This window comes from Aulostomus chinensis, chromosome 6 (genome assembly GCF_037954235.1).
Source record: "Aulostomus chinensis isolate RoL2024-O1b breed Wild chromosome 6, RoL_Achi_v1.0, whole genome shotgun sequence".
Lineage (NCBI taxonomy): Eukaryota > Metazoa > Chordata > Actinopteri > Syngnathiformes > Aulostomidae > Aulostomus > Aulostomus chinensis.
In genome coordinates this window covers 19,501,715-19,515,099 of record NC_141325.1, presented here as the reverse complement: position 1 = coordinate 19,515,099, position 13,385 = coordinate 19,501,715, and the positions used below count along the sequence as shown (strand labels likewise).

Sequence of the window (13,385 nt, the reverse complement as noted above, 5' to 3'; positions counted from 1 at the left end):
AATTTGGTACACAGGGGGACTTCCATTTGGGTTAAGATTCATGACAATCAGACCAACCTTTGCCAAAATACACAGCATTTCCACTTTGTGAAATTACTTTGTTTATAATGTGTCCAGTTTAGCAATTCAGCTCACTCAGGGTAATGCGTAGATGGAAGGCTTTAAATTTTGTGACAGTGTATGTGGGAATTATGAGCATAAACCCATTGACCTTGATACTAGCACCACCTAGTTGAGGGCATGTGTAACCTTTTGCACTTGAGGTAAGTGAAGTTATCTGTACCAGCTCTGAAAGCTTCACTTCCATAGCTTGTACAGTTTAGGCTGCAGCATTGCATCAAAATAAAAAAATTCTGAGCATTTAAATTGCATACCAAGCACAGCCTCAGGCTTAGAGCCTAATAACCAGTATTAGCTTATCTGCCAAAGTCTACCACTGAGTTTACTAACAGACACATTTCAATGTACATTCAAGGACACAATCTTCACTTGATGTTGCAGTGGCCTATATGTCCTCAAGAGTGGGAAAGTAACTTACTAGGGATGCCCGAGACGAGCTTGAGTGGCCGCAGCACTCTTACTGCCCTCAGAGTCCTAAGATCAAAATCAGCTCCCACTGTGGCCAGTATCCTGCACACACACACACACACACACACACACACACACACACACACACACACATATAAAACAGTCAGGGTCAAAATTCCAGACAGCAGCAGGAGGTGAAACAGGTGCAGCAGGTACTGAGAGTATTCATCAGAGGAATGATTAGATCAGCAATCTGACACATCAGCTCAACAATATTAAACAAATGAGATAATAGTGGTGGCAATACAAGTTGATGCACATGTAATGTATAACTAAACATATATAAGGCAATGATTTTCTTAAGGCACCTTACATGGTTGAAAATGTGAAATAATATTAATCAGTTGACATGATCATAAGATGAATTACTATATTCCTAGATATGACTAGAAATAGTGAGGCTTTATCTTTTCACATACATTTCTTACACATGTCAACATTTCTGTTCAAATGTCTTCTTCTGTACACCTCCAAACATAACAAAACACATTCTTGGACGGCGGGAGGGATGACTATAAGCTGATAAACGATGTCATCTTGACACAGCAACTGCAGAATTTCAAAAATCTAAGAAAACTACATTTCATTTTGTAAGTAAACCAAATGATCCCCTTAATAACCTGCCCTAGTACCTGTGTCCGAACAATACATGGTAACATCATTCAAGAATTATGTAATCGGGTTATATATAGTATAAAAGAACATTGTCATTGTCGATTGTCGACAAGTTAAAAAAAATCTATACAAAGAGTAGAAAAATAATAAACAGGAAAAGTATGTACACAGCTGCTAGTTTTCCTATTGCACATATATGGATGACATTATGGATGAAGTATTGCACAACAAAGCTCAGTGCTAAGATAAACAGACTAACATAGTCAATATAGAATTTGCATTGAACAGTCAAGTTCATATTAACAGAAGTGAAATGGACAGAGGGGTGTTAACCTGCAGACATTTTTCTGCTGAAAAGCCTGACAGCTGATGGACAACCCAGTTTCGTGGGGAAAAAAAAGTACACATTTCACAATTTTTAGGCCTTTATCGTAGAACTGATACGTTTTGCACTGTGGACAAACGTAGTATTTTTACGTTTTGACTTGAGACTGGGTTGTTTGATCCAGTCTCATGTGAAATGTGTACGTTTTTTTCCCCTATTCTTTTCTATTGGAATGCTGGTAGGTCATGTGACTCTTTCATGCGGGCCTCTCAAAACAAAAAACATGGCGGCTGCTCCTGTCATTTTTCGGAGGAAAGTGCCTTATTCCATAATAGTTTTGATGTAATCAAGCATTCTAATGATATTTCTAGCGAGAAATGTACATTTTATTTTCATAATATTCGCTCAGTTCTTGTGTATAATCTGGTTTGTTCATTATTACGATGAATCTTTCACCTCTCGGTTTCTGCTGTTGCTATGGTGGTTGCTAAGGAGGCTACTCGCGTCATTCCAAGTTTTTTGCAGTTGTTATGATTAAAACCACGGAAACCTAAATGGCGTTTATGTTATTGTATTTTGTCGTTACATTGCGTGTTTATCTGAGTTGATAATATATTTGTGCGATTGTTGACTAATAAAAATAATATAAAAAATATTGGCCCAGGAATTACCATCAAAATATAAAATAGCTACGCTTGTTTGTTGTTGTTTGTGTGATTGTTGACTGTAGCTGTTCAATAAAAATAATTCCATATATCCGCTTCCGGGGAAATCGGCCCCCGTTCTTCTGTGAGAAAATCCGGAAGTTATCGCTCACACCGAGGAAAAAAAAACAAATATTTTTAATACTTTATCTTTTGATTAATAAGACAATCAACAAATTCATTTAATTTCTGGATGTTTATTCTACCCAAAAAGTACATTTTTAACCATGATCTAACAATCAGCATTAAGAATATAAACAATGATTCAAACTAATGGGCGCGTTCTGCTGACATCACATCTGTCACAGAGGCTAACTCATGCACTCAGAGGTGGCCTTTTAGTTCCATCATTTCACGCTATATTTACAGATTTTGTCACGATCCCTGTCTCGTGTCTCCTGTTTTATTTTGTAGTCATGTCCTGTCTTCCTGATCTCCCTCCTGTAATTACCTCATGTGTCTCACCTGGGTGATTGCACCACCTGTGTCTTGTTTCCCCTCTTGTATTTAACGAGTGTGTCTCCTTAGTTCCTTGTCAGGTCATTGCTACTGTTACCGTGATCGTCATTCCTGTTCCCTTTGTCATGGTCGATCCCCTGTCTTGTTCTCTGCTCCTCTGTGGTTCCCTTCCCGTCTCGTCTATTCAAGCCTCCTGCCTCACGTCAAGTCTCCTGCCTCTCGTCAAGTCTCCTGCCTCACGTCAAGTCCCCTGCCTCACGTCAAGCGTCCCGCCTCACGTCAAGCCTCCGTCCTCACGTCAAGCCTCCGGCCTCACTCCCTGCCTCAAGCCTCCAGCTCTCAATGAACCTCTTTCGCACCATTCCTACGGTCTGCACTTGGGTCTCTTCTCCCCACACACCCCCGAACCTGACAGAATGACCCAACCAACTAAACAGACCCAGCGGACTAACTCTCCTCCTCTTCGTAATATAGAGGAGGACTTCAGGGGCACCCGGCTGGCCTTCGGGGGTCCTCGCTCGGTGCAGCGAGCCCGCAGGCCGACTCGGCCCCCATCTGGGAGGCACAGGAGCTCCCAGCCCCACAGAGATTAAAAGGCTGACCGCCCTGATGTTCTGAGGAAGCCATGTCCAGTCCTCATCCCAAACCCAGCAGCTGCTACACCTTCACTGCCGCCACAGGTCCTGGTGGGCGCCACCCCTGTTCCGGCGCCAAGGATCCTGGCTGGCTCTACTCCAGTACTGCCGCCAAGGGTCCTGGCGGGCGTCACCCCTGTTCCGGTGCCGAGGATCCTGGCTTGCTCTACTCCTGTTCCGCCACCAAGGGTCCTGGCGGGCGTCACCCCTGTTCCGACGCCGAGGATCCTGGCTGGCTCAACTCCTGCTCCACTGAGGGTCCTGGCGGGTGCCACTCCTGTCACGGCGCCGAGGGTTCTGGCGGGCTCCATCCCCATCGCAGCGGCTGCTGCACCTTCTCCGCCACCACGGGTCCTGGCGGGCGCCACCCCTGTTCCGGCGCCGAGGGTCCTGGCTGGCTCAACTCTTGCTCCGCCGAGGGCCCTGGCGGGCGCCACTTCTGTCACGGCGCCGAGGGTTCTGGCGGGCTCTGTCCCCGTCGCAGCGGCTGCTACACCTTCTCTGCCGCCACGGGTCCTGGCGGGCGTCACTCCTGTTCCAACGCCGAGGGTCCTGGCTGGCTCAACTCCTGCTCCGCCAAGGGTCCTGGTGGGCGTCACTCCTGTTCCGGCACCGAGGGTGTTGGCTGACGCCATTCTTGATCCGTGCCATCTGGGCCGCCCCCCTGACTCTCCATGGTCTGTGCGGACTCCGGGCCGCCCCCCTGACTCTCCGTGGTCTGCGCGGCCTCCTGGCCACCCCCCTCTGACATTGTGTGTTTTTTCTCTCCACGGGTGTTGTGACTGAGTGGTTTTGTTCTTTTTTTTTGCTTCTTGGTTGTTTTTGTCCCTTCCCGCCTCCTGGCCACCCTCCACCCACCCTGGGGTTGTTTGTTTTTTGGGCTGTCTGGGAGCCAGCCCTTGGGGGGGGGGGGGGGGTTCTGTCACGATCCCTGTCTCGTGTCTCCTGTTTTATTTTGTAGTCTCGTCTAGTCAAGTCTCCTGCCTCACGTCAAGTCTCCCGCCTCTCGTCAAGTCCCCGGCCACACTCCCCGCCTCAAGCCTCCGGCCTCACTCCCCGCCTCAAGCCTCCAGCTCTCAGTAAACCTCTTTCGCACCATTCCTACGGTCTGCACTTGGGTCTCTTCTCCCCACACACCCCCGAACCTGACAGATTTATTATTGAGTGGAACAAACCACACTGATGTCTGGGTTAATCAAGGATATAATTAAAGAAATCCTAGAAACTATTTGGCAAGTTAAATTTATCCTAACTGTTCTTATATTGTGCTGGTAATGTCATGTAATTTCTTTTCAAATGTAACATTTTTCGTTCCGATATCTGTATTTTTACTGCTCCAACAAAGCTGTTCCTCTTCTGGGGTAAATCAATCATTCAGGCAATCAATAAGTGAATGTCTCTGATGCATGTACAGTGTGTACTGCATTGCCTTTTACTGATACGTTTTGCACTGTGGACAAATGTAACCTTTTTACGTTTTGACATGAGACTGGGTTGTGATGGGAGGAAGGATCCGTGGAAGTGTTTCTTCTTACACTGAGGGTGCTACACAGTCCTGCACACTCCATAGGACCGTAGTTTCCTCAGTAGGTCCTCAGGTCTACTCTCTCATTTTTTTGCTCAGTTTACTGCATCTTTGGAGATGGAAAATTGAGCTCTTAAATTAGATTTTCAAAATCCCAACTGTTGTACAGAAAGTGGCGGGCATAAGTTTCAGGCAATATTTTGTGTATGCTGCCCCTATTACTCTTGCTGTGTTTTGGCACCATATGAATAAGATGGACTTGACTCCTCAAACATGCCATTGTTATTTTTGTCCTACAGGTGGCAGTAAAAACCATGAAGGGATGATTTATCGATGTGGTCCTAACTGTGGCTTTTGCCTTGGTATGGCTTTTCCACCTGTAATGTGTCTTTCCTACAAAAACACACGTTTACAGTGATTTAAGGCCCAAAGGGTGAGAAATAGTACAACACTGATTAAGATGTTGAGTGATGAGAGGAGAGCAAAGAGGATATACAAGATGCATCAAGACAGCTAGTGAGGGAGGGAGAGAGATGCTTGGATAGGGGAAACCACAGCAGGGGTAAAGTGAGGTGTTTCCAGCCGAAATTAGTTTCCTCCTTTAGGAATTAAATTAATAGATCAGAAGTACTTGTCTCAGGAAGTATTTTGTGAATCACATGAGTTTCTGTGGCCATCTCCCACCAAGGAACAAAAGGACAAACAGTAGGAGACAGGATGAAGGGAGGGAGTTGAGAAGCAAATGATAAACAGGTGATACAGTTATTGCTTTGATGTGGAAATAATCTGCCTTTTCTTTGTTGTTGAATAGTATAAAGGTTGGACCATTGTAAAGATCGGCAGAGAACATTCAGCAAGAGTCTTCTCTCCATGCTGCATGTATTAAAGAGACTTGATTCATCACACCGAGTATGTAATTCTTCAGAGAATTAGCAACTCTCAACTGATCCACAAGGAGAATTTCTCTTACATATTTGGTGACGAGGATGGGATGAATGCTTTGCTGACTGACGCCTGAACCTGGACTGAAGGTCAACTGCCGGCAGGAGTCTCATCAGTCTCAGAGAAAGTTCCGCTCCGACAAACGGAGGACAGGATCCCACCTGAGGTCAGGAGCGGGTGGCGGACAGCAGACTCTCCATCTATTTTTTAATGAGTAAGTACGGTGTTCTCTACACGAGTTGTGTAATTCCTGTGTGGTCGCAACCGTGAGTTCCCATGTAATTCTTGTGTAGTCTTGGGAACGCTTCCATGTAATTCTTGTGTTATCTTGGAAGCCCCTTCCATGTAATTATTGTGTACTCTTGGAAGTTCTAAAAGAAAATAGAAAAAACTGAAAAAGACGAGAGATATCTATGCAGCAAGAGGCTGTTGAAAGTCGTGAATCACATGAAAAGAGGTCTTATACATATATATATATATATATATATATATATATATATATGTTTACAACGTTGTGTGTTTGTCTATGTATGTGTTATTAAGAAATAGCAAAGGAGCTCTAGATAATCCTTATAGATAATCTGAGATGGAAAGAAGAGCGGTTGATGCTAAGGTCATTAAATATATATAGTAATAATATACTAACATTATATATCATAATATAGGATGTCCCATCACAACAAAATGGGTGTATGAGTGAAGAAACAAGAAATAAACTTTGTCGTGATTCATTCAGTGTCTAGAATGTTCATACACTAAAGGGGTGCGTTGCTCGTACAGTGTCATACAAACCACCTGGCTGAATGAGTTACTCAAATGTAGTGTGTAAATGATAAGATCCAACCATACTTGTATGGGAAGATCAGTGTGATTGTGTAATCTGTGTGACTGATAAGCCCATTGAGAGTCTAAAGCACCCCTGTCCCAGTCGTGAGTCGGGTAAAATTATGGGGAACAAACGGAGAAATTAAAACCATTACCTGACCCTCTTACAGGTCCTGCTAAAATAATGGCATTAAAATGGGGGGAAAATGGGGTTGAGGATGTTCCACTTTGGCACTATGTTACTCAGGAGGTGTTTCCATTGAAAGGCACATTGAGCACTGATTGTTTAAGAAGGTGTAGAGTATTGTCAGAAGAAAACATGAAGGGAGAGAATGTAGGGAAGGAAAAGATGGACTGGCAAGCTTATCAAGAGTGGGCAAGAGAAGCAGATATAAGGGAAGCTAAGTCAGTAACAGGATTGATGTTGAAACAAGATATGAAAGGAGACAGTATGTGTGAAAGAAAGGGGAAAAAATGTTGGGCTAGAAATCAGGAAAGGGCTCTGCCTCCTCCATATGCTGTCTCCATGCCTGCAGCCCCTCCTCCAGAAACAAATTCTCCACAGAGGACCACTGCTGCAACTGACCCCCAACAAGGAACTTCTGAAGAAAAGGAGGAATAGACAGATTTGGACCCTGACCTGTCTGTTCTCTCTTTGACTCCAAAAACTCAGCAGACTGACATTGTTTCTCCCAAGAAACCTATAGCAGCATCTATTGACTACTGGTTGCGGAGTCAAGGAGATAAAGGGGGTGTACCCCAAATGCCTATGATGATGTTTCCCAACCCCAAGCCACGACCAATTGGGGGCGATGCACATGCACATGCACATGCACATTGGGATCCAGTGGTGTTTGTGTACAGGCCATGGCATCCAGATGAACTGAAGGGAATGGCTGAGGAGCTACCTGATCAGCAAAAGACTGGAGGTGAGAAATGGGTCACAGCTATGCATCAGTTGTTGTCTACCAGCAGGGGGGCCAACAACATCACGGGCAAAGACAATGGTCTCACCAGACAGACAGAGGAAGGAAAAGAATGAATCCACAGACTGTAGGTCCAAGGCGGACGGATGGGAAGTTGAGATGCTTCCAATGCGAAGGCTACGGGCACATCTCAAGTAATTGTGCTACCCCAGACAACTTCACACAAGACAACTCCTGGCTGCATGCACCACCTGAAGAACTGTCTGTCCATGCTCCCGGACTCCCAGTGACACAACCATAGGAGACAGCGTAGGCAGGTCAGAGCATTGAGCAGCACATTAACATAAGTACACACCCTGACTCTCATAGCAATGTTGATAAACCAGTTATCACATATCATCAATGCATGCAATTAACATTAGAAGCTAAACCACCTCCTAAATTGATTCCTATCCCTTAAGAATCAAGGTGGTAGTTATTAAATCTGTACACATGCACACACCTGAGGTTCTCTCATAAATCAAAGTGCCATTGTGGGATGCCCTGATTCACCATATAACACCCCCATCTTGCCTGTAAAGACACCAAATGGAAGTTGGAGACCAGTCCAAGATCTTAGGGCAGTAAATGAAGCTGTTCAACATCCAGCTCCAACTGTACCTAATGTGTGTTGGTTTACAGTCATTGATTTAGCAAATGCATATTTTAGCATTCCTGTTCACCCTGACTCACAATTCTGGTTTGCTTTCACCTTCAATGGTAAACGTAACACTTGGACGCGAATGCCACAGGGTTTTGCCTCCAGCCCCACTCAGTTTCCTACAGCTGAGGACAGAGAACCTAATTCTTGTCCGGAGGTGGTTGACATTGTGTCAAAACTACTTGATACAGTGTTTGATAAACTTTTGTCTCATCCTGACTGTGTGTTCTTCATAGATGGCTCTGCCATGAGAAACCCATCTGATGGTTCCTCATGTGTTTCTTATGCCATATGTACGGAACATAGTGTCGTTGAAAGTGCCCGGTTGCCTAGTAATCTATCTGCTCAGGTGGCTGAATTGTTTGCACTAATCCGTGCTTTCATTCGAGGTAAAGGACAAGCTATTACAGTCTACACAGATTCTCAACATGCATTTAATGTTTGTCATAACTTCCATGCATTGTGGAAAAACCGTGGTTTCCTTACCTCTACAGGTAAACCCATTGCTCTTATTATGAATCTTCTGTCTGCATTTCTGCTTCCAGCCTCAATAGCAGTATGCAAATGTCAAGCTCACACAGGGTCGGCTGACCCAGTGTCACAGGATAATGCAGCCGCAGATACTGTTTCAAAATCTGCTGCTCTCTCACGTCTCCCACATTTTGCAACTACCCCTATCTACCCAGAATCAGAAGTACTTGTCTCAGGAAGTATTTTGTGAATCACATGAGTTTCTGTGGCCATCTCCCACCAAGGAACAAAAGGACAAACAGTAGGAGACAGGATGAAGGGAGGGAGTTGAGAAGCAAATGACAAACAGGTGATACAGTCATTGCTTTGATGTGGAAATCATCTGCCTTTTCTTTGTTGTTGAATGGTATAAAGGTTGGGACATTGTAAAGATCGGCAGAGAACATTCAGCAAGAGTCTTCTCTTCATGCTGCATGTATTAAAGAGACTTGATTCATCACACCGAGTATGTAATTCTTCAGAGAATTAGCAACTCTCAGCTGATCTACAAGGAGAATTTCCCTTACACTCCTCAGAGTGGCTGGGCTCTCCATTAGAGATAGGGTGAGAAACTCTGTCATTCGGGAGGGACTCGGAGTAGAGCTGCTCCTCCTCCATGTCGAGAGGAGTCAGTTGATGTCATTTGGGCATCTGGTGAGGATGTCTCCTGGACGCCTCCCTTCGGAGGTTTTCCAGGCATGTCCGACCGGTAGGAGGCCTCGGGCTGACCCAGGACACCCTGGAGGGATTATATCTCTTGACTGGCCAGGGAACACCTCAGGATTCCCCCGGAAGAGCTGGGGGAAGAGGCTGGGGAGAGGACACTCCGGGCTTCCTTCGTGAGGCTGCTGCCCTCAAGACCCGGACCAACCACATAAAACAATAGACAACAGCATTCTTTGAGCCAAATGGTCAAATGTAGCCTGAACACACGTATTCAATTTATCACTCCTTTGGAAAAAAAATCATAAACCATACATTTTCACCTAGTTAGACACAAAATGCAGATCTTGTTGAGCCTTTCAAAAAAAAAAAGCTTGTGATGCATAATTGCAAGCACAGGGCAGCATGGTGGTGCAGTGGTTAGCACTGTCGCGTCACAGCAAGAACGTTCCGGTTTCAAGTCCTAGCTCGGGCACAGGATCTTTTTGTTTGGAGTTTGCATGTTCTCCTTGTGCCTGCGTGGGTTCTCTCCAGGTACTCCGGCTTATTCCCACCATCCAAAGACATGCAATTGGGGACTAGGCTAATGCGATACATTAAAATTGACTGTAGGTATGACTGTGAGTGTGAATGGTTGTCTGTCTATATATGTTGGCCCTGCGATGGACTGGCAACCTGTCCAAGGTGTACCCCGCCGCTCGCCCATAGCCGCTGGGATCGGCTCCAGCCCCCACCCCCCTCCCCGCGACCCTTAACAGGAATAAGCGGAAGACAATAGCTGGATGGATGGATAGATAATTCAAGTACAGGTGTCATAGATGAACTCTTTCCCTCAATTTAGTTATTTTATATTTTTCTGAACAAGTTACATCTCATAGAATAACAAATAAATTGGGGAAAATAATTAATTTGAGGGAACATGTTATATATAAAAACTAAAAATCAATGATGAGATGAACCCAATATAAGCTAGTTCAGTGGTTGTAGGTTGTGGAAGGATGAAAATGGTTAGAAATAATCCGTGATTTCCTATGCTCTATATCTGTTTTATAAGCAGTTCTAATTTTGACAGCTGAAGAGATTACAAATCATTGTCTCTCTTTTTTTCAGGCTCTGAATGTGGAGATGCAAACAGTGCTCTGAGACTGTATATATGAGGTACCAGTTACTAAAACACTACAAATTGAAACAATATGGTCTGAGACAGTCATATCCATGCGCATACTATGAATGCCCATGCTCCTTCAGAACATGGAGTGCTCTTAAAACTCATCTGAGTCAGTGTCATGTTGATGTGTTACATACAAGAAGTGCAGAACTAGGAGTGTTTACATGCCTATTGTGCCCTAGAAGTGAAATACCATATAGTAGAGAGTAGCCTACTTTTCTCACATCAACAATCATCTGAAGCATTATGAAACAGTAACTTGTGTGTTTCTGAATTGTATGTTTTACACTAATATACAGTGTATGGTACTTTCAAATCACACAAGAGTAGAAGGCACACACATTGCATGGTTAAAGTCTTTAAAGTTGAAGCAGTGAAAAGTCGTAATGTAAATGACCATCCTGCTGCTCAAGACCATCCAAGTGATCTTGAAGAAACTGTTTCAGTCTTGGATTGTCATAATTTGATTGAAACTGGCACACCAAATGAGAACTTGGAAGATACAATTATTAAAAAGTTGGCAACAGTTCTTTTAAAATTGGAGGGTTTTTTTTCACATGTGCCATGTTCAGCAATTGATGGCTTGCTTGAGGAGTTACATTTCATTTTTACCTAAGCAGCACTGCCTATTTCACACACTACAGCTTTTGACATTTTCAATAAGCATAACCTCCAGGTTGATCAGCTCATAATTAAGGAACTAAGTGTTGCCATTTCTGCTAATAATCCTGTGGTAAGAGCAATAGCTAAGGGAGGTCCACTGGCATCCGCCTTCAAATGCAAACAATACTACAAGGAAAAATTTAAGGTTTTGGAACCTGTTGCGTATGTCCTGGAGGGTAGGTCCAACAAAACATTTCAGTACGTTCCCTTATTAAAGTCTTTGCCGCAGTTACTTGCTCATAAAGATATAGTTGATAAACTTGTTGATAATCATACAACCTTATCTACAAATGTAAACCAGTATATGTGCTTTCAGGATGGTGAGTATCACAAAAAAAATCTTTTTTTGGTGAGGATTTAAGGATTTCCCTATGTTTTTATATTGATGACTTTGAGGTTTGCAACCCATTGGGAACCTCACAAAAAAAGCACAAACTTTGTGCAGTGTACTGGATTTTAGGTAATTTGCCTCCTGGTTGCAGCTCATCCCTTTCCTCAATCTACTTGGCACTGTTATGTAAAAGTGATTATGTTAAAACTTTTGGCTATGATGCGATATTTGAACCTTTGTTACATGATGTAGTGATTCTGGAACAGCAAGGCCTATATATTCCACATCTTGGAGGCACAATCAAGGGTACAATACAATGTGTTGTTGCTGATAATCTAGGAGTTCATGGGCTGGCTGGTTTTGTCTGGAATTTTTCAGGAATATATTTCTCTCAATTTTGTAAAGCTCAGCTTTCTGACAGCCCTCAGCCAATGTATTATGCAGAACAGAAATATTAAAGGGTTAGACATGAGAGCAGAAAGTAAGCAGAAAATTCCTTTGTTCACAGATGACATCTTAGTATACCTGTCTAGCCCAGAACAATCACTTACAACTATGTTTTATCTCTGGATTAATTTAGCTATTTTGTGGTTACAAATTGATTTTTAAAAATGTGTTATTTTTCTTGTTTGTTTGAATTCCAGCCCCAGAAAGATATAAAATCAAAGGTAAAGTTACAGTAGGATGCAGAATCCATGAGATATTTGGGAATGAACATACCAAAAGATATGACAAAACAATTAATTTGAAATTCTCACACTCTCAATCTGAAGATCAGAGATCTTTCATGGAGATAGGACCCATTAGTGCATCTTAATTTCATTCAACAAATTGGAGAGATTACTTGCATAAAACTTTAAAGTAGTGTTTTGGTAGTCTTCATAGTTTTCGTAGATGCAAATGTGCAACACTTAAACTGAAAAATGATCTCAAAACTTTAAAGGGGTTTACAGTAATTAAGAGGAAACGTATTGTATATAAAACAAATATGGGAGAAGGAAGGGACTAAGTATTAAGTAGAGGAATGGGAGCATTAATGTTAGCTACAAAGGGAAAAATTCCAGCTCAGAGAATTTGGTGGAAAATCTACAATTTTTTACAGATTTTCAATAAATCATCATCACATATTTTGGTCCTTTTCACTGTTGATGCCAATTTGGTGGGAGGTTCTTAAGATTTTGCAAAATGAATTTCAATAAGAGGCGGCACAGTGGTGCAGTGGTTAGCACTGTTGCTTCACAGCAGGAAGGTTACGGGTTTGAGTCCTGGCTCGGGCACGGGATCTTTCTGTGTGGAGTTTGCATGTTCTCCCTGTGCCTATGTTGGTTCTCTCCAGGTACTGTGGCTTCTTTCCACAGTCCAAAGACATGCAAATGGGGACTAGGCTGATTGATACTCTAAATTGACCGTAGGTATGACTGTGAGTGTGAATGGTTGTCTGTCTATATGTGTTGGCCCTGTGATAGACTGGCGACCTGTCCAGGGCAATGGCGGCTGCTGGACTTTCAAGGAGGGGAAGCTCATTTTTTCCGGCCTCATGACAGACAGAACAGAGTTGGCAAACACAATGCCAGTCGTTTTTAACAAAGACAAAGTCGCTGGGGATCGGTAAACTCTCTGGATCAGTTCAGAACAATGGAATGAAAAACTTGGAAAATGCTCCAGTGGATGTTTATTCTTCAAGATCGCTCATGTAGCTGAAAATCAAAAAAAGATTCCGCCTCAGACAGCTCATCCAATCATCATACAGAAGCCGAGCGTCCGGGCAAGCCCACTGCTCCATAGACCCCCAGAGACGCTGAGCAT

The 13,385-nt window shown here is 43.5% G+C and overlaps 1 protein-coding gene across 1 annotated transcript in view; it reads right to left on the bottom strand.

The window, feature by feature from the left end:
• cacna1ba (calcium channel, voltage-dependent, N type, alpha 1B subunit, a) overlaps window positions 1–13,385 on the bottom strand; it is a 268,054-nt gene that overhangs the window by 208,368 nt on the left and 46,301 nt on the right. Inside the window, exon 3 of the mRNA XM_086205228.1 lies at window positions 539–630. Within this exon, the coding sequence (XP_086061354.1) occupies window positions 539–630 (92 nt within the window). The remainder of the gene's footprint in view (window positions 1–538; window positions 631–13,385) is intronic.